At 38.2% G+C, this 24,106-nt stretch overlaps 1 protein-coding gene across 1 annotated transcript in view; it reads right to left on the bottom strand.

The window, feature by feature from the left end:
- Window positions 1-24,106, bottom strand: part of SLC38A6 (solute carrier family 38 member 6) — a 38,026-nt gene that overhangs the window by 10,719 nt on the left and 3,201 nt on the right. Inside the window, exons 4-10 of the mRNA XM_040068334.1 lie at window positions 21,614-21,666; window positions 18,703-18,742; window positions 9,597-9,675; window positions 5,109-5,191; window positions 4,580-4,638; window positions 311-376; window positions 49-102 (exon numbers count right to left, since the gene is read on the bottom strand). Coding sequence (XP_039924268.1) covers window positions 49-102; window positions 311-376; window positions 4,580-4,638; window positions 5,109-5,191; window positions 9,597-9,675; window positions 18,703-18,742; window positions 21,614-21,666 — 434 coding nt within the window. The remainder of the gene's footprint in view (window positions 1-48; window positions 103-310; window positions 377-4,579; window positions 4,639-5,108; window positions 5,192-9,596; window positions 9,676-18,702; window positions 18,743-21,613; window positions 21,667-24,106) is intronic.

Genomic DNA, 24,106 nt, shown 5'->3' with positions numbered 1-24,106 from the left:
AAAAACCACTACCCCCCTTTAAGTTTGTGTATTGTTAATAGAGATTACCTCTTTTGAAAGATGAAAGAGCTTTGCTTTACAATCCCCAGTAGAATTTGAAACCTGTAAAACGTAAATGCAAAAAAAAAAAAAAAAAAAAAAAAGGCAAAATGAAAGAATAAGCCCAAACCACAGACATGAAACTTTTCAGATTCTGTGATGATTAATAAAATAAGGAATTTAAATTGCAAGCCATTCTGAAAGTGTTAATGTAAAAAAAGCAATACAGTCTACTAGTAAAATTAGAACTTCAAACCAGCATGCACTTTACCTGTAAAGTCTCTATGGCACTACTCAGAGGTAGAGGACAAGGGATCGACCATTTTTTAATCATAACCTGCAGAGACAGTGCATTTCACGTATGAATAAGATCCTAAAAACCAGTTTTCAATTTTGATCCGCGCAGCTGAAGTATCGGCCTGTTGGAACACACAGCAGGGAGCTACAGCCCCAGTAAATCACAGCCAGGCCACCAGAAAGGAGACTGGACAGAAAAGCCCCTCGGTGCCATTCCACCCAGCTGCTGGCCCTGCGCAGCTGGCAGCCTCATGGATCTGGAGCTGGGGCGCTGCAGCGGGCTCTGACACCAGCTGAAATCCAACCAGTGCTCCCCAGGCGCTCTCCCTGGGCTCCACACCGAGCGCCTCCGGGCCGGAATTGCTGCCGCGTTGGCGATCCCAGGCTCGCGCCCGGAGCGCGCAAACCCTCAGCAGAGATAGAGCAGAGCCTAGGGCTAATCTTAAAAGGCAGAAACATATGGTTTGGACTAGAAAGCAAAGGAAAAACAATAAATGCAATTATTGTCCCAGAATGTCATTGGGCCTTCAGCTGCACCCCGCTGGTTTAGGGACTGCCAAGTAACAGGGCTGAAAATCAAAGGGAAATTAAAATAAGAAATGTTACCTCCTTTTTCAGGAGCCCGGTTTAAAATGATAGTTGCATTGCTCTCCTCACCCTAATTAATTTCCTATTGTAGTTGCCTGGCTTTAGAGGTTATAATTCTTTTGAAGCCTAAAGCAAATAATTAAAAACTTAATTAAAGACTCAGATTCACGAGAAGAATAACATGCAAGGGAGCTGTTCTCCTGGCTCAGAGAGCTGTGCTTTGCACGCTGCCAAGTGGTGTTTCCCAGAGGATTAGATGCTCCCTCTTGTCACCAGTGCCAGGAGAGGCAAACAAATGTTACCTCTGGCCAAAATGTGGGGAAAGAAAGCTGTGGGTACGCAGCAGGCGGAGTGCATCGTGGCAGTAACGCGTTTTAAACCGCACGAGAACAACTCACTCAAGGTATGGAACTAGGTGGGAGCCTGCAAACACCAAACACTAAAATATAATTTGGGCCTGGGTTGCATTCAAAGGCACCCAGACAGGGGAAGGCTTTGAAGGCTCCAAAGGAGTCAGCTCTGTGGGAAATCCCCCACTCCAGTCTAAAGCTGGAATAGGCACTGGACAGGGGCACGCAGCTGAAGGGCAATGTTTGGGGAAAGTAAAACGTGCCTGGCAGTGGTGAGGGGACGATTTCCTGCAAGCTAAAGAGCGAAAATATATATATAAACATTGCAGAGGGAGAACAAGGCAAGCCAAACCTAAAAGGCTGGAGAACATTTTTCTAAAATAAATGTAATACACACTAAAATCAGACTGAAGTGGAAATAAAAAAAAGACAAAATAAAATGTACTAGGTGCATTTGGAAAATCTGTATTTATATTTGTCCACCTGCTTAATTATTCATATGTGTTTGGGTTTCCAATTGTAGTCTAATGAGGTTCCCCAACAGGAAAGGATTTTTAAGCTGGCAGCACAGCTCAGTTAGCTGAGCAATCATGCAGGCACCACAACCCTCCTCGAGAACTTTTAAGCCTATTTCATATAAACATTCTTTTGAGTATAACAAATGTTTGGTTTTAAGTGAAAAAAAAAAAAAAAAACAAAAAACAAAACTTAAAAATCCAGAGAGATTCTAGTGGAAAAAGGGTATTTCAAGCCCACACCAAAAACATTGCTAAAGAATGAAGTTAGAGGCTCCAAGTGTTCTAATGCTCTCAGTAATTTTCTGTATCCTGCAGAGGGAAAAGAGGAATGCCTTTATTCCAGCAGTACTGACAGCTCTCAGCAAAGGGGCCGTCTGTGCATAACATCATTCATTGCTTATGGAAGGTTCCCAATCTGCAACATGTTTTGTTCTGGGAACATAAACAAGAGATTTAGACAAACACCATCAGCAATCATTATCACCTTTGCTGAACAAGCTACCAATAATGCTGTCTCCGGACACACAATAAAAATATTTGTCTGTCTTCACGCTTCACCAATATTCAATACAGCAAGAGGGAAGGCAATAACAAAAAGGTTTAACAATCACAATTTCTTTTCCCTGAGTATCCAAGTCAGTGAAGTATTCAATAACTGAGCAACAAAAGTGCTCAGGACCTCACAGAATCTGGCTTTGAATTAATAGTTACACATACTTGTTTTTCTCCTAGATCAGCTCATCTCAGTGCTTGCAATGCTTTTGAGCCTAGAACCATTTTTTTGGCTTTAAAGGAAGAGATACTGAGGCACAGAGAAGACATTTGAGACCCAGAACAAAGAAGTCTCCAGCCCTTTGCTCCGTGCACTCCCTGACCAGACTGACCAAGACGTCTCTTTGCTGCAGGCTGCAGTAAAATTGTGGCTTGCTGGCAAAAAGCTGAACAGATGGCGTGCACTTGAAAAGGCACAGAATTACTGTATATGCAAAATATAATTATATCACTTCCATATGACTAACACGGTTCTCTTCTGGAACAAATTAAAACATATCTGCCACACAGAAATTAACAGTGTGCAAACTAAAACACCGTTTCAACAGCACATATCACCCACTTCAAAGCAATTAGATATGAAAACTAAACCACATTTAATGCCTTTGACTTTCAGGGCCTGAACAAGTCAGAGGGAATATTCTGTCAAGAGTATTGGTTTTCTGGAAATATCTGTAACGGCTTTTAAAAATTTTGACCTTGGTTAGATTTACTGTGGCTGCTGCTTTGCCGTTTAACAAGAAAGATTAAGCACGCAAACTCAACCATTTCATAAAAAATCCAGCACTCTGTACTCCTTCATTAGCACTTTCTACCCACTTTTTTGGTAGAGAATCACAAACTAAAACCTAGTTTAACTCATCCCAGCTTGGCATGGCTGCACACAACTCTCGCTTACACATTTGCTTTTTCAGGGACTGAAGCTGTTTTCAAATGCATCCATCCATTACAACAGCTTTCCTCAGAGATCCATACACATTCCCTTTGAAATCCAGGAGCTGAACTGGTTTTAAAACCCTTGCAACTTGCTTCAGCCAAAGGCCTGTGTCAGCATTATAGTTAGCGCCTTTTCTTACCTTTTTTTTTTCTATTTTTTTTTTTTTTAAGATAAATTTTAGGAGAGAGGTCAAAAGTTAAGGTAATTTATAAATATTACAAATGAATTTCCATTAACTCTGGAGAGGCTGAGGCTGCCTCTCAATGTTCAGCTTAAGAAGAATACTTCCCAAGGTCCTACAAACACTGCAGCTCTCCAGGGATACTCTAGGGAGATGTTTTGACAGCTTTGAAGTTTGGTTTTATCACATGGTTTAGTTCCTAATGGATTGCCTTGGTCTCCTGGATGGCATGTTTGTTCAACTTGCCTTCAACTCTGTTTATCCCTTTGTAAAACAGGTATTAAATGCAAGTCAATGCAAGCCAGAATGACAGGGCAGAGGGGGAACATTTTTGCCAGGCTCCCAAATAAGATTCAAATAGATGACAGAGTGAGAGTTGCTCAGTTGTACCATATATTACACATGTGCATTAACACACTTTTTCCCTGTGAAAAGAAAAGAAAGTGTAACTTAAAGGCACATTTTCTCTCTTAGATCTGCCTAGCAGGTCTCACTTTTGATATTTGGAAACATCTACCTCACAGGGGCCTTGAGAGGGTGAACATCAGGGTCAAAAACCCCCATATGGCTCAGAGAAAAGAACTTTTCCTTTCAGCTGGAAAGGAGAATAAGGTCATTGACATATTAATGAATCTTGTAAACTGCCTTAATGAAGTTCTAGTTCTCTTTGTCTTTTTCTGAACTCTTGTCACTCCATTAGACATGTAAATTTAATTTATTTTGGAGTATATTAAATTTTCTGCTGCACTAGTTGCAGTAAGTAATAGTTAGAAGTTAAGAAAACAGAATTTCATTTTTCTGCTAGTAGGGAAACACAAACATATTTGCCAGCTCCCTTTGCCGCAACATCAGAAAAAAAAAATTGTTATATCTACCAGCCCAAAATATGATTATTTTAAATATTTTCATATGTTTGGAAGTTCATACACATTTCCCAGCCTCAGCAAAACAAATATAATCTGTCCAAGCAAGCACATTCTGAACTTGAAGAAAATTCTAAATTTCACATAAAAAATTAAGGGGGAGGGGAAGACAATTAATTTCAAAACAGGCTTATGAAAACATTCAAACAATAAGGAAAAAAAATATATAAGCTGCGCAGAGATTTTTAACTTACCACAAGAGTAAAGTACACCGTAAAGAAAAATGATAAACTACTTGTGTAGCCAAGAAAGCCTGTAAAATAACAGTAAAAATAAAAGAGAATTTATAAGGAAAGTGATCCTAATGTACAGCTAAAGCTTTACATTTTAGGCATGTTTTCTATTACAGTGCTTGGTATCTGGGGCTTAGGACTCAAAATAACAACATTCTAACTGCCTGTCACAGATCATTTATGTAGTTTTGTAGGGCAGAATTAGAACTGGCTTACCACTAATGGCATGCTGTAAGTAAATGCAGCTCTTTAATGTTCTGCTGTAAAGATTTTATTTTAGTATTGCAGACAAAATACTACTGCAACCCAAGTAATAGGTTAACTAGGCAGGGCTGGAAGGCAGAACACACTGCAACAACTTAAGTAATCACCAGCACCAGCAGCCCCCCGCCAGTTTAAATAAATAAATAACCCATTAAGGTTTTAAAGTCTTCAACTGTAATTGCTACTAAAGTAGAATAATATTCGCTTCTCTCCTTTAATTACTCACCAATTTTAGGAAGAAGGGCGAGAGGAAAAACAATGCAGACTGAAGTAAGCAGCAGCAGCAGTCTCCCATCGAGGTACCAAGACCTGTTGGAAAATTGATTTAGGATTGATACAAAGCCCAGGAGTCCTAAAAATATGTTTAATTTAGAACTGTGATCTTAGCCAAAGCAACCACTAGGACAAGAAAAAAATAATTTCCTGTCTCACATGCTATTTGCACGAATTTGTACTCCTACTTTCTACACTGATATAAAACAGAGCTCCCAGATAATGACGGATTCCATAAGAAACCAACATTGTAAGCCATGTTCCACAGGCAAGTGTCTGCATGGATCAGGGGGCTGATGTGTGCCAATTAATATTTCTCATCAGCAAAAAATGCAAATCCTTGCCTTGATTCACAGCAGTGGTCAGAGGCAAGGCTATTTCACAGACTTCCAGCAGAAGTAGTTACACAGCACAGTGTGTATCTAAAACTGGATTACAATGAGCTGCATATTTACACACCTGAAGAAACAGCAACATCAATTCCCTCTCATTGCTGAGCATCCCTTCCTTGCATACATTCATGAAAGATGTAAAGGACAGAAGGGATAAAGATTATGCTGATGAAATCTGGTAGAATGTTTATACATAAAGCCACATATTAAAAAAGCATTGTAGAGGCACATGAAGTCCTCACACATTTAAAATCTATTTGAAGCATCAAAACCCCATGTCTGAAGTGAGGAAAGCACAGATGGATAAGTTGTTAAGTAACAGAAACATCTTGAGGGTGGCTGCCCTGACTTGGCAATAACCATATCCTGTACTGATAAACATCTTGCACATCAGCCTCCAACATTACCACCTATAAACACCTTGACTTTTGACCTTCCAGTTTATTTAGTCCAGGATATGGTTAGCACCTAATAAACAGGCAGCACCTCAAGTTATCATGAGGGAAGTGCCATAACACCTGTGGTAAAGAAGAATTATCATATAGGGATATTAACTACTGCTATACATCATGGACAGCCATTTGTGTCACTTGTTTGAAAAGAAGATGTAATGGAAGTGAACAGAGACATTTCAAGGTTGAGGGCATCTTGACTGTATCAAACCCAAAGCAACCATTAGGTGACAATGTCTATATTAAGAACAAGTCAAAATACATAATTCTTCAAAAAGTATATTATTATCTATGTCTGCTACTGCTACAGTGAAGAAGCTACTCTGCCAAGATCAGCTTCTTGCTGTAGCATTTACTCTTCACGTGGTTATTACTTAGCATTCATATATTTTTAAACTTTTTCTTTCTTTCCAGTCTGGTGGATGCACAGATTAGGGGGAACATCACCATGGCAGAAAACATAAGGATCATGTACTATCTGTAGATGTGAGACCTCTGTTCAAATCTCCTGATTCTAAACATGCAGCAAACCCACAGCTGCCACCGAGGTTCACAAGTTCAGCAGAACAGACAGAAAATTATTTTGGTTATTTTATGGTAAATGAAGAAATGTTTGTGGGTGAGACGGGGAACAGAGAGGAAAACAGCAGTGAGGAAATGAAGGAGAAAAAGTAATTTTGTACACTGCTACATTCTGGAATACCAATTCTTATACTTAAAAAGATCTCAAAACAACTGCATAGTGGACTGGCTATTGGAAAATGTGTCCATTTTCCCCTCAAAGTAGTGTTGTAAAAATACACTTATTTTCTGAAGGCAGAATAAATGTTTTGATAGTGCCTTTAAAATCAATCTGATCGTAAATTTAATTCTATATGATAAAAGCATTCAAAATGTGAATTTCAGAATATAAATCCTTGACTCTGCTGAAAAAGCTTTGGCATGCAGATGTTTCTCCTCCCTCCCCCATATTTTAACTAAAAGCAGACATTTATAAATCGCTTTAATTTCATTCCTGAATTCAACAGAACAAGATATTCATATGTTGTAAATTAGGATCTTACTCTCAGTTCATATCAATTATACAACACACAAGCAAGACAACTTAATTGCATCAATCACATCCTCTGACAGGGTCATTAGATGCTAACAGAGGGCTCACAAATTACAACTTTTTAACACAATCCTCATTTGAAACTATGTTCATGTCATCAAAACTATGTGGAATTCTTGTTATGCAGACAGAAACATCTCCACTCAGTATTAGTAAGTGTTCATATTGTATGGTTTTGTTTCTTAAAAAGTCATGAGGATGTGTTAGATTGCCTCTGAGCCTTTCAACCACACACACACACCTGCTAACCTCTAACGACAAAAACAATTTAATGCACAGAACATTCTTTAAATGGCTTTCCCAAATGTACAACTTGGGAGGGTTTATGCATATAAAATACTTTCACAGATAGTTTAACTGACACTTTTGATACATCTTAACTACAGTTAAGATAAATTCTGCACCAAATGAAAGCATATCAGATGCTTTAATGATTTAACAGAAACAGAACAGTTGTGCAATCCCATCTGGAAACAAGTGGTCCAGGTAAAGAAGTTGAATCAGTTTATTCAATATTTATGCCCTTTGCATAAATAAGTTGCTTCTTAGGTGTTTAACTACCTATTTTTGTTGAACAATTTCCTGCAATTTCAAATGTCTGCTAGTAAAAATATACACAACATCTGCAAAAAAATACACAGAAACAAAAGCTTATGATCTACCACGGCAAAAGAAATGAAATATAGATGTGGGCATGCACATGTGCCTGTTCCTGGAATACTTCTTGACCACTGCACTTGAACAATTTGCTTGGACAAATACTACAGGAAGGAAATTGGGTTAAATCGACATTGATTGATGCAAGAACTCCAATTCACAGAGGCAGAAACTGGATAAGGCCAGGCTGCCAATCACCTAAGCACTGGAGCTGTGGTTAGGATTCCTATGGACAATCTCAGCTCTTTCTAAATGCTAAGCTGAACTTCATTCCCATCTCCAACTGTAATTTCAGCTAAGCAAGAAGCATGGGTGCTGGCAGATCACTGAGAATTACAGCAGCTCAGGTGATTTGTAATAAACAGTTCAACACTGTAACTAGTCTGAGTGCTCACATCCAGGAGATGTGAGGTAGGACCTGGACAGACAAAGCTGTTGGGAGCATTATCCCACAGAAACTTTGATGAAGAAGTTTTCACAGTGCCTTTTTCAGACAGAACAACCCTTTGAGCAGCACAGGATACCTCCAGGTTCTACCTAGAAGGAGCTTTCTTAAGCTGTTTATTTCAAAGTCTATCTTTGCTGAAAGAAAAGTCACTTTGCACAAACAGAGCCGACATAAAATTAAAGCCAGTAGTAAGAGATGTTAGATGCTCAATGTGGGGCTGGACAGATTGGGATACACACAGCAGATACAGCAGCAGCTCAACAGCACTGTGGATGGAGAGTGAGGCTGAAGTATGAGCTTGAAGGAGAAGGTTACAGAACCCAAATAAAAAGCTGATGACTACCACAGCTGGAAGAGATACATCATCAGACTAAAAATAACATAAAATGTAACAGTTTACAAAAAAGAGAAAACTGACAAAAAAACTTACTAAAACTGTGAGAGCCTGGAGGGCAGAAAGATAGAAAGCAAGATTATAGCCACAATTATTTTTTCAAACTGATTATAAAATCCAGAAGTTGCAAGTGATAAAATAGAAAATCAACTAAAGTACCTTTTAACAAACTGATATCCCACTTAAAATTCACCCACAACATCCAGGAATCATAAAGGTATCACACAGCTTTGGGACAATTTCATCACATTTCAATCCAGAGCAAGTTTTGAGCTCAAAACATCTGAAAATAGCAGTGTGAAAAACAGCTGTAATGCACTCCAAGATACACTGTTACGAATTACAGCAGCACTGGAACAACTCAAAAAAGGTATTTCAGGGCCGAAGCTGCAGCGTTTGCCTTAGATTTCTTGGGACAGTTCTGGTGGAAATGTGAGGGACACACTCCTTACAAACAACTTTACAGCTCAACTGCGAGAAATAACTTCTTTACTGGGAGCCAAGTTTAGGAATTATAAACCAAGTCTGGAAACCTGGCATTCTTCCCAAGACAAGTCCAATTGCAAGACAACAAAATATCTCAATATAAATGCCTGCCATTTTTTGTACTGTGACTTTGAATTATGTGAAGAAGTGATAACATGACAGCAGTGGAAATGTTTCTTCTCCTCTCCCTCCCAGTACCTTCCTGCTTCCACTTCCCCTTTTAAAATATTACAGAAAGGAGATCCCTGTAGATGGAGTTTTGCCACTGACTTTTAAGGTTGTAGGATAGGAAATCGCCATGAGGAAAGAATCACGCTCTGTGTGTGTGTGCTGCAAAAGAACTGCACTTGCCAAATACATTTCATATTCCAACAACTCACGTAAATTACTATTTTCACATGAGAGATCAGAGAAGTGTCAGTACCCACCTCTTCCAGCAGCGCTAAGCCCCTTTTTTCTTTAAGACAAACACAGAATGCACGAAGCATTTTTCCTTACCCGCTCTCGGCTCCACTCAAAAACCCCGCAACAGCCCCAGGAAGTTCAGACTTCACAATTAACAGATAAGATGACATGGCTGCAAACAGAAGCAGGACAGATTTAGCAAAGGAGCAGCAGCATCTCAGCCAGCACGGCTGGACCGGCAGGGTTACGCCTGGAACATCTCAGCTCCGTGTGAGACACCGCGGCACCAGAACCAGAATTTATTTTCTCGTATACTTCCTTTAAAAATAGCTGCAAGTATTGCACTGATGTCAGCTAATGCCTCCAAAGAGACTCGTACAATGTGAGTCTTGAAACAAGGAAAACATAATCCAGAAGACTAAAAGGCAAAATAATATAAAATATAGGCCTGCCCTTCTACCTGGGAATGTAGACCTACAGGCTAGAGACAGACTGTAAGGCTGCAGCACTCCTCCTTCCTCTTTATGAGACAATATTCATGATGAGAGCAGATAACATTTGTTTCTCTCAGTACAACAGGGTTTTTTAAAGATTCAGTTTTCATAGTTGCTCAACTGCTGTTGCACTAAATAAATATAAGACAGAAATTCAAACATAAGTATAGGACTTGAAAGGGTTTTTTACATACTGCAAGGATTGGTCATCAGAGCTAAGAGGATTATCAGTGACAGATCCCATCTTCTCATGATAAATCCAACACCAACAAGATCCCCAACAATAAAATCAAGTGCAGAACTGTACAGGAACCGTGAAGTAGAAATTTTCAGCTACTCTTACAAGAGTATTGACTTGAAATTAAGTGTTTTTAATTCCATGCAGCAGAAAGCAATCCAAAAGCTCCTTCACAGCGTCACTTTTCTCCTTCACTAAATACTGTGATCAAAGGAATGAATGAGAAGGTTTTTAAATCCCAATTTATACTAGTCTGATGCCTTCACATACTATTCAAGTTGCTTTTTTTTATGTAACCAGCAGAGAATTACTCAAAAAATCAAGTTTTACAAAGAGCTTCAATGAGCACCAAAGGCTACGTGAAAAGTAATTTCCATCCTGCAGCAGCAAGTAGTTTTAGGAATGTGTCAGTAAAAGCTTAGTTACATTCAATCCCTGACAAAAACTCATCTGTTGTACTCAAATTTTACTGTTCTGTATTTAGTAATTCTTTAGAATTTTACCACTTATTCATGTTTTAAAATGAAAACATACATTTTGAAAAGGCAAACCAGCAAACTTTCATAAGCTGATATTTGAATATGTTTGTGTGGGTTTTTTTATTGAAGGGATTTTTTGAAACTTAAAATAAAAGATGTGTGGACTCAGACACTGCTGAACTACAGCAGTTACTGTTAAATTTTGAAAAGGTAAGGTGGTCCCTATAAAGAAAGAGAATTCTATTAATACAAAGTGACATCTACCTACCACTAGGTTAAATTAAAACCATTTGCTAAGTCCCTAAATAGTAATATTCACTTCTTCATAATTAAAAGCTCTGGGTTTTTTCCAATATTTATGTATATTTAGTGATATGTAGCTGTTGATTTTGTGTGCTGAAGTATTTAACTGCTGTCCTCATTTACTCTCCTACAACAGAATGTAGGTTCAACCAGAGAGAATTATAGCATGCATATTTCTAAGTCACTAGAATTTGTAAGTAAATTAACCCAATTTTTCAAGCTAAGTTACAGGCAGCTGCATATTTCATTCTAATTTTAAAAAAACTAAAGTGGACAAGGAGGGAAAGGAAAATTCCTCTAAACTGCAATTCAACCTTATTTACCCATTAGCCTTCTCTCTTGTATGATAAATACTTTATACACAAGCAAGTCAGAATTTTCATTTATTTATGTCTTTCAGAAAGATTTCAAAACCAGTTCTTCTGCAGTCTCCACTGCAGAAACCTTCAAATTAATTTCCAGATCAGATTTCCTCCAATATGCAATCTGTCACTCTGCCCTTGCATTCCTATTAGCCTCTGGCTAATCACTTGATCACTTATCCTTTGTTGCTCACTCTTTGTTTTTGAGAGGAGTCCTATTTCACTGAATTCCACCCCTAAGGAGGGAGCCAGTCCTGCACCAAGAAACTTGTACAGGCTGAACATTTGTATGCAACTTTCTTCCTTTCTCTGGGCATATGGGAAACAACCTCACATAGTGGGATTTTTTTATATTCTCCTGCTTGTTCTAGAAGATGAATATTGAATGATTTTATTTATATCCTGCTGCTTAAACAAGACCTGAATCTTGTGCATGAATCCGAGCAGGATGTCAATACAGCTTAAAAAGCCAAATTCTGCTTTTCGTTCATTTGCAAACACAGTTTTAATTCTCCTCAGGAGAAACATCTTTACTTGGAATGAAGATACGAACCGCTGTGTAACTCTGCAACACACTACAGAGTGAGCAAAGAACACGGTTGGTTTGTGTGTGTTTTCTAAAGATGAAACTAAACCAAGAAAAACTAAAACAATGTGACAGTCTTTTCCTACTTGAGGAGTCGAGAGCATAGAACGTAGCAGACAAGTGTCACAAAGTATCCTTTGCTCTAAATGAGCCTCACTCCCTGCTTGCCCCCATGGCCACCGGGTTGCGTTGTACAAATGAAAATTAAGCTCTCCTCGGCAGCCTTAATGTGCGACGGAGGGAAGAGATCACACAGCCAAGAGACCGAGCTGTGGCACTACTGAACACAGCCCTGTGCTCTGATTCACCCCACTCTGAAACACTGACACGAGACACCTATGCCAGCACTGAGGGACACAGATTTCCTGCAGAACCAACCGAGTGCAATGGCCTAGTCTGAGGCTGCAGCAACAGGAGGATGCCACAAGGGCTGAGCTAGAACAACGTGACTGCTGTCACATGGTCACTTCCTAATTTTCAGGTTCTGAATTTGAATGTATTATGTCAGCTTTAGGTAATCTTCAGTATGCACCAAGAGCTACTTGATGGAGAACAGTTGTGAACTTCTCAACAGGCTTCAGCACACCAGAAATCATAATTATGTTATTAGTTTATTATTCTGTAAACTTACACAGTGTTGAAAGCAGTAAGAAATATTGGTCTTAAAATACCTATCTCTTTGCCATGATCTGAAAACTTGGTATTAGCTTTTTGACAGAAAAGGCAAAAAGTTTATTAAAATAAAAAAACAGAGTAATTGTTTACACTTCCATTACTAGAGCCTGCAGTGCCAGCATGAGCTGTGGCTCTCTATAAATACACACAGCACACATACATCATTCAGAATGTCTGTGCTGTGCTACCAGTGCTGCCTAACACTGAGCAGTGCCCCATCTGAAAAAAAAAAAAAACAGTTACTAGAGAAAAGGTTGTTTTTTAAATAGTCCTCAAAAATACCTCTTCTGAGGTAGCCCAGACTTAAAATATGTGGGTGGCTGTTTAGTTAACAGAAAAAAAAAAAAAGGGGGGGGGGGGGGGGGGGGAAGTAACATTTTTCTTATTATCCTATCCTAAAAGAGACCAAGTGCTGAAGTCCACAGCAAGGATGTGAGAGAATGTACAATAAACTTATAAGTAAACAGAGAATTTATGGTGATAAATCCCTTCAAATCTTTTCATTGAAGGCACTGACTCTTCTGGTCAGCTTTTCCTCATCTGCCACTGTAGATGATCGTATTAGAGCCCTATAAAGATGTCTTGCATTTTTAAGCACCGTGCAAAGATGGAAACAAGCTCCCCTCCAAACTTCCCACAGGAGAAGAGAGGGCAGGTACTGGTTTTAATATTTCCTTTCAGTGGAAGCATAAAAAAAGAATGTTGGGATAATTTATTTGGTTTTAAATGTAGATGTAGAGCGGAGTGTGTGACAGAAAATGTAATCCTTGTTCATATGGAGAAATTCCAAGAAAACTGAAACAGGTTATCAGTTTCTTTGCTTGTCTTCCTACTGTGAAGACTCAACCTGATGATTTTCTGCTCCCCTGCTTAGTTTTCCTTCTATCTTTAGCTTTTACCTGAATTAGTCTGGAACTAACCTAAGCAAGCTTAAAAAAACAAACAAAAAATTATTTTTATTCTACACAGAACACACAGGAAGATTTATTTTGATAAAACTTCATTAGTTTAATTATATATGTACATTTATGCTAAAAGAATAGAAAAGTTTCCTACATAGCTCATCATATATTCCATTCTGCAGTACAGCTGCAGGTTGGGATTACTGTTCTTTTGGGTTGTTTTTTTTTTTTTTTTTTTGTATTATTTAAAACAAGCTTAATATTCTTTACAATATCAAACCTTCCAAGAACCATTCAGTGCAACAGGAAAACACAGGAACATGGGTCATCAATTGTTAAATTAGTACAGGAGCTGACAAACCTGCCCTTAATTAAGGCAGCTCTGCACTGGAAATCCTCACTTTGAACCAGTCAGGATAATTAGGCTTTCAGGTCAAAAGTAAACCGTGCTGTGAAAACAAACACTCAAGTTTGTTTGAAAACAAAATACAATTTCCCATACTTAAAGGAAACTCAGTAATTTCTTAAGGTATTAAGGATGTGGGTCTCAGCACATAACAAGCTGTATTTTATTTTATTCCTCCATGATTTGCACAATTTTTTAGTTTTCAAAGTTTCTGGAATATTGTTCTCACTGATTAACAAGGTTATTCCCGTCTGCCCTCTCAGTCTGAAGAAATATTTGTTTTATTTACAAATTTTGTAAACACCTTTAGAACTAAACCGCAGAATGGATGTACTTGGGGGGGTGGGGGGGAGGGAGAAAAAAAAAGAAAAACAAAGAAAAAATAATTTGCAAACTAAAAATACCCAATTAGCTTGATAAAAGAGGTTTTTTTTAGTCTTGGCACAGCACCTCTAAGCAGGCACTCACAGAAAGCACATATATATATATATATATATATATATATATATTTTATTTTTTTTTTAATGGGAGGAGGTAAGTTAAATATTTCTCTGTTTACCTCAGTAAAACAAAGGGGAGGGGATGTGGAACACAGCAGAAGCTGCCGGCAGCTCTCCCGGGAAGGCAGCCAGGCCAGCAGAGGGTGGTGCTGCTTTTTAAAAATATCTGCTCTGCACAGCGGCTACTCCTCTCGGTTAATTCCAGGAAGCTTGAAAAATACGAGCCACGCGATTGTAAATACATATTTAGGGGGTCTTACACTCCCAGCAGGGTCTCTGTGTATTGTCTGTCACCTTGACTGTATTAACAGGCCATAAAATCTACACAGCAGCATCACCCATTGGAATGAATCCTGCAGCATTCAGGCAGCGGTGAGGATAAAAATCTTTCCAGGGATACAAAATGAGGTTTTTCGTCATTGATTCTTACAAAGAGGAAAAGCGTGTACCTTTGAGGACATGTTATCTCCAGAATATAGAAAAAAAAAAAGTCTAAAAGTCATAGAAATTACACAGAATTAAACCATATTTATGTGAGAAAACAAATAATTCTTTGTAAAATTAAGATCACTGTCTGGAAAGTTTAGTTCCAATGAATGACTGCAATGGCAACCTGGGTACAATCCAAGACAGGATATCTGAAGAAATTAAAAACATATATATATTGCAAAAATCCTCACAGAGACCATCTAAGCTATATGGTGGTAATGCAGGTTCTACTGCAGCACTTAATCCCACTGATAATAAATTTTAAATGATTAAACTCTTGCTCTCAGCAATTTGGGCTGATGTTTGTGTGCATCACAGCCACAGCTCAGGCAGCAGTGACCTTCAGCTGATGGCAGCCCCAGCCTGGGAAGCACGCTGGAGAACTCCACATGCTTCCTGCTAGACCTCAGTGCTGGGATTTGTTAGTGCTGGCAACGGGCTGAGAGCTGCTCTTGTGCAACACTTTATTGTGTTTGTCTCCATTTTTCCACCAGCCTTGCTAAAGATCAGCCCTTCTCTAACTTTATGATGTGTGCCTTAGGAGTCCTAAAGATTTTCTCTTGGGTACACAGCTATGAACTGTCCTCCTTTTCAGTCACATCCACAGAAAGGACAATTCTAGGAGAAACTGCTGCCTCCTTCCTCCCCTGCTTCAGAAAGCACCTAGGAAGTTCACCAAACCTCCCTGGCAGAGGAGAGGGAAGGGCTGTGTGATTCCCAGCCACGGCTTTGGCCCACTGTGCCTCATCCATCACTTCCTAGAAGCACAACACTATTAAACAATAGCAGGGAATCCATCCAACTCCAGCTGCTCCTGGGAAGGATGGCATGAAGAGCCAGCAGAGCCGTGGAATTCAGCATTTCCAACAGCAGCCTCCCTCTCTCCTGGTGTGCCTCCAGTCCTGCAATTCCTCAAGGGCTCTCTCCCTTCTTTGAGGACACTTGACACAATCTGGGACCCTTCAAGATCCTCACAGCAGGTGAGAAATAGACATTGGGAAGATCACTCCAGGGAAAGATGTGCGTGACAGGAAAGGTTGGGGGGAGAGGAAGTGCAATTTGACAGTTCCCTTTTTCTTTGAACCCACACACACCAACCAGCCCTTTCAGAAACAAGGCAGTTCACAGGAAACTAAGCACTGCTTGTTTACATTAAAGGGCTGCTGGATTGGGTCAAAAACTGAGAAATGGAATGTAAAGATCAGTAGCACTGGCCATCCCATCCAACCTTTTGTTTTCCCTCATTAACTAATACCTATATTGCCAGAACAAGAACATACTCATTAAAAGGAAAGCAAGGCAAATGGTCTCCAAGTTTAGTCACTAAGCTCTACATATTCTATAAAGTCTTTTGAGTTATGGTATTAAAATGACTCTAATTTACATTTGGATGTTGAAAAGTTAACTTAGTAACCTGATGCATCCTTAGTTAACCTTGGTACTTTAATGGATTTTGGTATTTGATTTGTATTACATGAATTAAAAGCCTTCCAAGGGGCAATTAAAAATCTGCAGGAAAAGTTGAATACTCATGTTAGAGATACATGTTAAAATTCCAAACAATGTACTTGAAATCATTTTTTTTAACCTTAATTTGACCAATCAGTGCTTTCCTGCAGCTGAACAAAAATGTTTATTTTTCCCTTGGCTATCCTGGTAATAGAAAAAGTCTATTCCCCTACATACACAAATCCCTAAGTGTAGGCAATTAGAATGTCAAATTCAAATTTGCACTTTAGGCTTTCTTTTAAAAAAACACGAAGATGACAAATTGGAAAGCATAACTATTAAAATCATTACTAAAATGCTCTCTCCACCACAAATTAACGTAAATCACTTCTGCACTTAGACTATTTTTAGAAGGGATCAGAGCAAACTTTAAAAAAAGCCCAGACTAGATGCAGATAGTGACAATAACCCCAGTAAAATTGCTTAATCACAAGCCATCTTTCATTATCTCATGCTCTCTAATCACTTCTGAAATAAGATACAGTATGATGCAACCCAGGTCTGATTATGGAAGAGGTAACACAAAACAATTTTATTTTTAGTCTTCCCCTGAAATCAAAGATGTTGACAGAGTCTGGATGTCTGCCCAACACGCCCCATGTTCCTGGTTCCTTCAGCCACACAAAAAAACAGAAAGAGGGGAACCCTCCAAACCAGCACGACAGGCAGAGTCCAGGTTTTACACTTAATCCCAGCATGGATCCCATTCAGGACAAACTACACTGCACAGTTTTCCCATGTAAAATCTGCAGAAGGACCAGAAAAACAAGAAAAACTCTTTTCTTTCCGTGCAGTTCTTTAAGAGTCAAGGCTGTGTGAGAAGTGAAGAGAACTCTTCATATCTTGTATTTTTTTAGGAGCCTGTCAGCCTGCAGTACAGTCACCTTCAGAGCCGGTTCCTGACATGGGGGACTTGGGCTTGACTGGTTCCTATTACCAGGATACCCAGGACTGGTTTGGGGCTCTAGAGTTACTGAGCTGAATTTTATTTAGAATGGCATAGAGGAGGTTATGAACTGTGATGAGGAAGAAATGAGAGTCATATTTCCTTTGACAACAGTCTTGTACATGATCCCAAAATCTCCAGAACCTGCTCTGTGTATCCCTCCTTTTCTTGCACTGTTTATTTAGAGGTCCACTCAAATGGGAAAGGAAATGAAAAGATTTGTTCATTGCTACAGAACATCCTCTAAAACCTGTATGAATAAATAGTCCTTAATCTTGGAATTGCTACAGTCACTCCTGTCTAAAATTAATGCTTGGATTTTTATAGCCATTTCAATTTGGGCAGCTTTTATTAAATTGGAACTTTGAGTATAAGAAAATATTCCAGGTTGATCAAGAAAGCACAGTTACTTTGTCTAGTTCTAGGTGTTTACACAGTGACAAAAACCAGCAATCTGTTTCTCTGGACTAGACAGGTAATCTTAAAGGAAAGAAGAACAGCACTGGAATCCTTATGTTGATGCATGTGAACATGGGTATCTGCTTGTGGTAGGGAACAGAGGAGGAAGCTTTCAGATAATTCCCTCATTTAAAAGAAAGCATACAAAATATTTACAACAAAAGAAGAATTAAAATTATTCTATTAGACTTCAGATTATTCTGTCTACTTTCGGACAAATAATTTCTAAATACTTAGTGACTGTCAAGTGTGTGAGCATACCCGATTAAGAGCTCATGCACAAAAACAGGGAGTGTTATTTTATTATGCCATGTGCCAAGGAAGACAAAATACGAACAGTGGAAGTGGACAGCCCACATGATATAAGTCAGGACAATAAAAAATTCCCCCCAAAAAACAAGTTATTGAGCTAAAAAAAAAGAAAGCTTCCATTAATGCAGAACATATGAAACATCATTGCTAAGTAAACATTCACTTGCTGCACAAATCACTAAAATGCATAAGCAGGTTCCAACAGCGAAACCCAAAACACATGAACGGTGAAATGCAGCTACCAGATAGCAGCAGAGAGGAGATGCAGCTTCCTGAGCCCCTTTCAGTGAGCAGTGCAGCTCCAATGGATGTGCTCCACATCCTGGGATGCAGCAACAGGCAGAAAATCCAAGCCCCAGAATTTCCCTAACCATCCCACAACTACAGCCCTTCTGCCTAGCACCATCACAAAAGCCTTTTCCCTTAAGTTTTCTGTCCTTTTCATCAGTTTCTTAAAAACACTTTAATTGTTGCCTTTGGTGCTCGTGGAGCTTTGAAGCCTATCACACAGTTAATACTGAGCATATGAAGTCTCTTACCTCCAATATTCTGGATAATTATTGTAGTTGCAACAAGGACCTATAAAAAAATTGATTTCTTTAGAAAGGGTAAGGATAACTAAAATCATATGCCTATAGCAGGCAGAAACCACATGTGTATTATCTTAAACACACCAGATGTAGCAGTGATAGCAAGTACTGAAAGGAAGGGAATCTTCTCCTCAGTGAGGAGTTTAACACATGGAAACCAGCACAATCTAAAACAAACAGAAACAAAAATTCTTCCTGAAAATATCACATTTTTATTCTGAGACAAAGCAAGAGTAATTACACTGTGAAGCCTCTTGTGCAGAAAAAACCATAAAACTGAAGACATAAGTGGACTCCAACTGGTATCAGGTGAATACAAATGAAAATTACCACTTATCTCTGAAAAGACAGACAGCAGAGATTTGTACAAGCTCAAATGTACTTCCCTACTCCTGAAGATTTCTGACTGTCGGGAATGTTATTGTTTTTTTAAACTCATAAACCAGATAGACTTTTCCTGAGCACTTGTGATTATTCATACTGGACTGATATGGAAGCAAAAACAATCACAAGCTATTAAAATACTTGTCTGAATCAAAAAAAAAAATTAATTTTCAACTGAAAAAAAAAAATCCCTAAAAGCGGCTGTAAAGTTTTTCAAATGTTTTCTTTTGAGTTTAGCTCTAAAATACAGTGATCATCAGCTTTAGTTTTCTTTCTACCCACTGCTCTTCTTGATACAGGACATTTCCTAAATGAGTGCTGCCATTAAGTCAACTTGGAAAAAAATTAAGCCACAGTAATGTTTTTTTTGAAAAAAAACAATTTCAGATTTTTAATTAATTCAATGTCAGTTCAAAATTCACCAAGGAAAGGAAGAAAAAAAAAAAAAAAAACCTTGGAATTTGCTCATAGATGGAAACAAATAGTTCACACCTTTGGAAAGGGAGAATCAGCAATCTTCCAACAGCAGAATATTTCCATTCTTACAAATCTCAGAAAAATACATTTGGAAGGTCATCACCAGGTTGAATAATTGCTCTGCTTAGTAGTTAACCAGTAGTTTACTCAAACTAAGCTGCCAGTTCAAGCAAGGTTCTACACTGGCCTGGCAGCTTCATCTCCTATGTGTGAGGGAAAAGTAAGTACTGCTGCAGAGGAAAAAAGCAAAGCAAAAAGTCATCTGTGCCTGACTGAAGTATTCAGGGGCAGATGAGAATTCAGAATGGTTGTGGTGAAGTAGAAAAGCCTAAAAATCAACAAAATCAGTTAAAAGCAAGGCATTCAGGAAGCAGACCTCAAATACATCACTTAAGGGTTACTGGATGGCAAAGAGAAAACAGTCTGAGATAACAGAGTCAGAAGCAGCAAAGCCTGTCTTGCAGGCAAGTTTTTAGAAAAGTGTATAAATATCAAAGATGCTTCAAGTGACAAAGACAACCGCTCCAGAAAACATCAGTTCACCAGGAAAGCTGGGTGAACTTGGATTGTTTTATCAAAAGAACAGCTTCCCAACACAGAAATATTCCAGTGCTCTCCATGCACACTGAAAATAAAAGGCCAGATGATTTTCAGCACGGATTACTTAAACTGCAAATTATGAAACAGTATATTAAGAAGAATTTTTTAAAAATACACATGTTGACTATGATGTGAAGCTGTGAAATCTCCTTCACTTAAGTTTTTAAATAACAGATTAGACAAACATCTGCCAAGAATGGTTTATGTATGTTCAGCCCTGCTTCAGGGCAAACACAGAGTAAGTCACATTTTAGTTTTTTAAACTCTACTTTTCTTTACTTTTTCAAGTAATGGCTCATGGTTAATGTGAACAGAACAGCTCCTGTAAAAAAATAACTGTGTCTCATACCTTGCTGTTATCAAGGCTTATTAGGTCTTGAAGTTGATCACTTCTTAACTTGATCAATAAATATTGATCCTCAGACTACTCTCATCTGCTCATTACTGCTAATGGAAGCCTTACAAACACCTGATAGCTCAGGTTTAATTCTCACTGACATTTAGATATAAGAAAGCAGTCTCTAGCCTGTTAAGCAGAACTAATTTTAAAAAATTCGCATTGTTTCAGTGAAACATTAAAATCACACTTGTGTGTGGTAAAAACCTGTTTTCAGCAAGGTGTAACTGGAACACAGAGCACAGAATTCATAACATTAAATGTGCAGTATTCACAGGCAGTACTTCCTGTGCACCCACTGTTATTGCATAGTATCACTATTAGGAAAAAGAGATTCAGAATGCACTACAAAAATATCATAGCTAACATTTTGATTAGTCTTATATCAGAAATTGTTACATTTGATGCTGGTTTTGTTCGGTTGTTTTTGTTTGTTGGTTTGATTTTTTAGGGGTTTTGCGGGGTTTTTTTAGTCATGAGATAAAAGCAGTAAGAAACATTCATGTGAAGAGCTTGTTAAACAAAAGGAAACAAAAAGCATGCATTATATGTACATTTCCACAGTTGTTCCTACTGTGGAAATGACATGAAAAGCCATCCCTTATCCTAGATCCCTGTTAAATGCTGAAACATCAAGAGCAAATCCATCATTTACCTGTCTCTTAACACTTGTACAACAGAGGCAGGACTGTATCAAATCTGAACCTTGAGCCAATGTGACAACAATGCCAGCGAGCAGATTTGTACAGACAACTGAAAGTGAACACTCTGACAGGAAAACAGCACAAAATCCTGCTTTTAGGGAGTGTAAATTTAACTGACAGAGCAGACATACAAACTGAAACCAAGTGAAAAGCTTCAGGCTGTAATGGATTTTTCAGCATGCTACAGTGTCAGTAATATACTACTTATTTCATTTATGTCTCTTTACTGTGCAAACAACAGTTGCATATCAGAAGCACGAGACCATGAAGAAAAACAGAGGTAAAAATGAATACTCACCCTTCCAGCTGATCCAAATGCAAACAGGCCAAGGTCTTCATAAGAAGTGGCAGCTGTTGGTAAGGGAAAAAAAGAAAAGAGCTAAAATATCTCTAACTTGAAAAGCTTGAAAGCTCTATTTTTGGCCCTTTCCCCCCTTTTTAAATCAATAAAACTCAACTAAAAGAATATTTCATAGTATTTTTTTACTTATAAAATAGCTTTTATATACACTTTTACTCCTGCTATGAAATACAGCTCTAAACTCAAACATTCAGAGACTTCAGAAACTCAATTTAATATTTGCAGTTGCAATATTTAAAATACAATAGTAGTACATTAATGGCAAATTGCCTTCTCCCAAAGATTTTCTTTGTGGGTGAAGAACTATGAAATTAGAATTAGCAATTATATAGAAGATATTTCCATACTTCTTAAAACAGCAGGTTTTTTAAAATTAGGATGACAACAGGATATATAGAGGATATATTTTCATCTTTCTACAAATATAAACATTACCATCTTTCCAGCTTTTTAAGAACTAGGCCCTATCTATTTTCAAGAGAGCTGAAGGTAAGCACCTTCTTTGTTTGAAATCTATTATTAAAAAAAAAAAAAAAATCCACAAGAAAACCCAAATCAAAACAAAAATCCTGCCCCTACCTGCACCCAACTTACATAATGACATTAAAACAGCCTGTGGTTTCCTGTATAATTTTGCTGGGTTTTAGCTGAAGCTCACTTCTATTATTGCAGCTAACTCAAAACAATCCCTTCTCAGAGAGAAGGAAGTCACATTAAAGCCTTTCATTGTTACCCTGTATTTTGTTATTGGAAACTCAAGCAGTATCAAAAAGATGAAAGTTTTCTGAGAAACACCGCTCACTTTCTTGGGATGTAATAAAACAGCTGTGAATGCCTCAGAGGTAAAATTAATCTCAAACCCACGTGATTATGTTGTCAGCACACTTAGTTTCTCTTCCCTGGTTCTGTTGGGTCCAATACTACTCCTGCTCCTGCCACATCTTAATTGAGGGCCCAGCTTTGCTGAGCTGAGCTTTTCACACCTGAGTGGTGCCCCATTCTCTGAAGTAAATGACACAAGGTGGGAGACACAGGTGCCTCCCAGAGATCAGATGACAGGACTGGAGCCTCAGACTTGCCCAAGCTTAGGTGGTTTTATTTTACTAAAGTTCTGCAAGCAATCAGATCAGTGCCCCAGAGGGGGAAAGAACAAAACAAAAACCAAACCTAACAAAGCTTCATCAATTTTCTCATCTGATTTTCTCAAGGGCAATGTTTCCCATTCTGCTCTACTACAGACACCAGCACACAGTGACAATGTAAATGAAATGACAAAATTAAATGAGCCAGAGTCAGTGCTCAGCAAAAACCTGGACTATCTCTAACAGATAATTAAACAAAAAACGTGTCTTACTAGATTTCACCCTGTGTTCTTCCTAACTTTCATTTATAAAGTAGCTCATCACAAGGAAAAAAAAAAGGGCATTTTAGGCAGGCATCTTCACTACCATTAAAAAAACAAAAACCAGCAAAATGGTGAACAAATTTAAGAGCAAGTTGTTTTTACCACGTGGTAATAAATATACAGCACACATGTATGAGGAGATATCAGCAAAGAGAACAAAATTTCCCACACAATTTTAAAAGGGCAATATGAAACCTTAGAGTATTTTCTGCAGTAACTGTTTCTGTGATCAGCTTAATCCTGTGAACACTGGGAAGCCCTATTACTTGATCACACTACATCTGTAATTTCAAGAATATGTGGAACACAATATTTAGTGCAATTTACATAAAGATAAATAAGCTCTGCCTGATTAGCCTAATTTTTATCATGTTATTAACACTCCATGGAAATTATCCCTTTAAACGTGAAGAGGCAAGTATAGTACCAGCAATATTTGTGACTAACTCCTAAAATGAAAACAAAAACAACTGCCACAAAACTTCAAAGTGCATCCCACTTAAATTCCCAATTCCTCTGCTTTACAGAGCAAGCTTAGCCTTTTATCAGCCCACAACAACACAGGTCATACTGAATTAACACCAGGACAAGCACTGACTCAACACTTGACACTTGGGAGTATTTTTTTTGCTAAGCCTTTTGGTCTACACAAATCACTCGATTTTGTCAAAGTCCAGACCAATGTAAATGAGTAACTGAAGACACTTCTTTACTTTTGAACTGCAACTAAAATGCCCGTACTTAATAAATCCTGGCCTCTGTTAAAAATGGAATTAGTATTAGTGCTTTCTTTTCAGAAGATGTTTTATAGGTCATCTCCTTCCTAAATAATAATTTACAAACACTTTACACAGTTCCTCTTCACCACCCTTTGAATTTTTCTAGCTTGTTTTTAATATAAAAATACTAACATTTCCTTCCAATTTCTTCCCATGGATTAAGTTTAATACTGTAACACTCTTTACAAATTAACATAGATTTTTTTAAAAGAAAAAGTTTAATTACCTACTTTGGAATCAAACACG

Source organism: Hirundo rustica, chromosome 6 (genome assembly GCF_015227805.2).
Source record: "Hirundo rustica isolate bHirRus1 chromosome 6, bHirRus1.pri.v3, whole genome shotgun sequence".
Lineage (NCBI taxonomy): Eukaryota > Metazoa > Chordata > Aves > Passeriformes > Hirundinidae > Hirundo > Hirundo rustica.
The sequence above is the reverse complement of the archived record's forward strand: the minus strand, read 5'-3'. Positions and strand labels throughout refer to the sequence as shown.